The sequence below is a fragment of the Apis dorsata genome, unplaced genomic scaffold (genome assembly GCF_000469605.1).
Source record: "Apis dorsata unplaced genomic scaffold, Apis dorsata 1.3 scaffold_68, whole genome shotgun sequence".
Taxonomy (NCBI): Eukaryota; Metazoa; Arthropoda; class Insecta; order Hymenoptera; family Apidae; genus Apis; species Apis dorsata.
Window position 1 is genome coordinate 40462 of NW_006263366.1, and position 3179 is coordinate 43640.

General features: G+C 42.0%; 1 protein-coding gene across 1 annotated transcript in view; it reads right to left on the reverse strand.

The window, feature by feature from the left end:
• Window positions 1–1052: 1052 nt before the first annotated feature.
• Window positions 1053–3179, reverse strand: part of LOC102675855 — a 3198-nt gene continuing 1071 nt past the window's right edge. Inside the window, exons 3-4 of the mRNA XM_006609980.2 lie at window positions 2350–2466; window positions 1053–1415 (exon numbers count right to left, since the gene is read on the reverse strand). Coding sequence (XP_006610043.1) covers window positions 1286–1415; window positions 2350–2466 — 247 coding nt within the window. The 3' untranslated portion in view covers window positions 1053–1285. The remainder of the gene's footprint in view (window positions 1416–2349; window positions 2467–3179) is intronic.

Here is a 3179-nt window from a genome sequence, read left to right on the forward strand (position 1 = left end):
GTGGAAATTTTAATTTCTTTTTTCTTTCTCGTTCGAAAACCAAAGTGAACTTTGTCGAATAGATGCGCGAACCTATTATTATTAATAAAAAACGAACTCATTTAAACGTTGTTGTAATACTTGGTGGTTAAATATTGGACATTTAAATAATACCGCGATGCGCGATATTATTTCCCTCCTCTTCTTCCTCCCCGTTCCGTTCCATTCTCCCTTTCTCTCCCGTTCTCCTTTTGTAGACTTTTTCACTCAGGCCCGTTTACAAAAGGGTTGAAAGAGCGGGCAGGCACTGCACTCCGCCGAAATGAACTGTAAATCCGCGGTCACTCGGTTGACCATTTTGTTAATGCAAAACGAATTACCGCGAATACACCGACATCCTCTAAAATAAATCGTGGCGGTCGTGAAAAAGTCGTGAAAAAAATCCTTGAAAAGGAAAAGGAAAAAGAAAAGAGAACGCATAGAGGAAATAAAAATGGACCGTAGATAGTAGCCAAGCTGTTGCCTAAAAGGATCATCAACTTGCACTTTAACAACTTTTATCGATCTGTAATCGTACTTACCTAACAGATACCCAATCTGCAACCTGATTTAAATGGATTAACACGATTTATTCTCTCTATCTATCATTATAATCATCTTAACTAGCTCACACGCAACTCTCAATACACTTGCAATCAAACGCATCGTCAAAAGTTTAATTTCAATCTTTTAATTTTCTCTTAGTTAATAAACTGAAAAAAAAAATTCCCCAACTCTTTCACTCCTATGCGCTCGTGTCCATTTCCATCGATCCCATTTCCGATAAAATAGAGATAGCCGCATACTAGTCGTAACCCGAGCCATTCTTATCCAACCTATTCCACCGACAATTGTTCAAAATTTCCATTTCTCCGCATTCTCGTGTCCGAATATATCCACTTTGCATTCGAAAATTCCCTGCCCCCCGTGGCGGAAAATGGCTCCACCATTCGTTCACGGAAAAGAGAAACGGTCGCGCGCCACGCGAGTGAAACGAAGCGAGGCGAGGCGGGGCGTGATGAGGCGGGGAGGGCGAGGAGTTGGAAAAATTCGAAACACGAAACGAAGACGCGCTCAACTTTGGCAGCGATTCGACCGAAGCATTGGAGGAGGAGAAGGGGATTAGGCGACGGATGGCTCGGTTTGAAAAATCGAGGGGGCGAGGTGGAGAGGAGGGTGGCGCACGTTTCCGTCGCGTGGAAACGCGGTCAACGTTCGCGCACGCATACGAATAGCGTCCAATTGCTATGGGAGGGATGACCGAGCCTCAGAACTCGAGCTCGTAAATGGAGTGGCGGCAGGTCGGGTACAGCCGGTTGCAATCCTCTCCGCTCGTGTAAGCGCGCTCGTAAGCTTGATCCTCGGCTCGCTCGAAACGGCCACCGTCCCCTGGCAACCTGCAAGAAAAAGAGGGGATGGGATTTTAAGAAGACGGTCGAATGGTGGCGACCGAGATCCCGGATTCGATTTCAGATTCAGCGGATCCATCCGATCTCGTTTCTTAAGAAACCACGTGAAATTAAGTGGGGAGAGAATACGTTAGGATAATCCCTTTAAAGCTATTCCGATGACCAGCTAGGCGATTTCATTCGGAATCGTTGACGTAATTTGCGTAATTATGATTAGATAGGGAGTGGGTGGCGTGTGATTTCTTTCCTTCGCCTCGTTTTCGAATTTCGGAACGGTTTAGAGGAAGAGGAAGAAGGATACTGGAAGGATACTGGCGGTGAAAAATTATGGATAAAGCGCAACAACGTTGATTCGTTCGAAACGAGTGGATCGGTCTGGCAAAATCGATGGTTAACCGGTTGATCTGAATCCGGGACATTACTCCTGATTCAATCGTTTCGGTTGATTAATCCCTTTAATTGATTATACGCCGCCCTCGCCAGACGTTTTAGTTTCATAGTCGCTGGGATTGAATAACGGTTCGAATTAGCTATCCCTGCTTCGTCATTGAATACAGTTATTACGTAGAAGGGAGGATATACAGAATGCGGCCCCCCTTTTTCTTTTTTCTTCTTTTGTTCGGAATTCAATGGATTTTCGGTTAATATTAACGTAAATACCTCGATGAATATTAACCATTACTAATTACTATATCGCTATCGCTGCTTCGTTTCATATTCATACGTTGCATTTGTTATTAATGTAATTATGAATATCAATCGTAATTTAGAATAGGGATTTGATCTTTTTTCACGATGGATATGGTAGATGTAAAAGGTACTACTTTTTTTCTCTTTTTTTTCTTAATCTACTTGGTTTTAAGAGAAGATTACCAGGGTTCATAAATAATCGAAATATCGATGAGGTAAACGCGATACCCACGTGAAGATGGCGTGCAGCAACTCCTGGACCAGGCTCCCTTTTCCAACATCCTGTGGACTCCTCTGGGCAGCCTCGCACAGAGCCTTCATCACGCAAGCTCTTCCATCCAGACCCGTGCTGCGGACAAATCTTCGTTTAAAACACTTGCTCTTTCGCAAGTGTATCTACAAGGGTTATCGTATAAAAGTGATCGATAAAAATGATCGATGATAGAACTTTGACGAGCAAAACTCACGAGGAATGTTAATCGACTCGTATTAATTAAATTTCTGCGAAAGGAATATAAGATATTCGCGAGATATTGATATCATCCTTCGGAATCATGTTAAACGTTCGTTTGTTGGTGAAAGAAAAAAAAGAAGAAAGAAAGAAAAAAATGCGTTAAAAGAAAAATTTATATAAATTTAAAAACGATTCCACGATGTATTCTTTTTTTCTTTGTCTTTTTTTTTTTTTCAAAATCTATTTATTTAATGGAAGATATTAAACGACGTTTAAACGACACCTTTAGAACCCTTTGAATAATTCACTTTATTACTCGTGCCTCTTATTTAATATTCGAGGGGCCCGATGTGTCGACAGCGTCGCGATTTAAATACGAATCACGAAAATAAAGGGAATGCGTTACATAGCCGGAATCAAACAAGCGACGTCCTCTTTCTGTTTCGTTATTCTCGCACGTTCCGCATGAAAATTTCTGCGCGCATTTGCATGTGGCTGGCCGGGGGAAAAAAGGGTTCCATTTGCATGTTACGTCACGCTTCGAGGACGAATGGGAAACGAGCTTTCGCTTTGAATCGAGACAAAAAAAAAAAAAAAAAAAAAAAAAA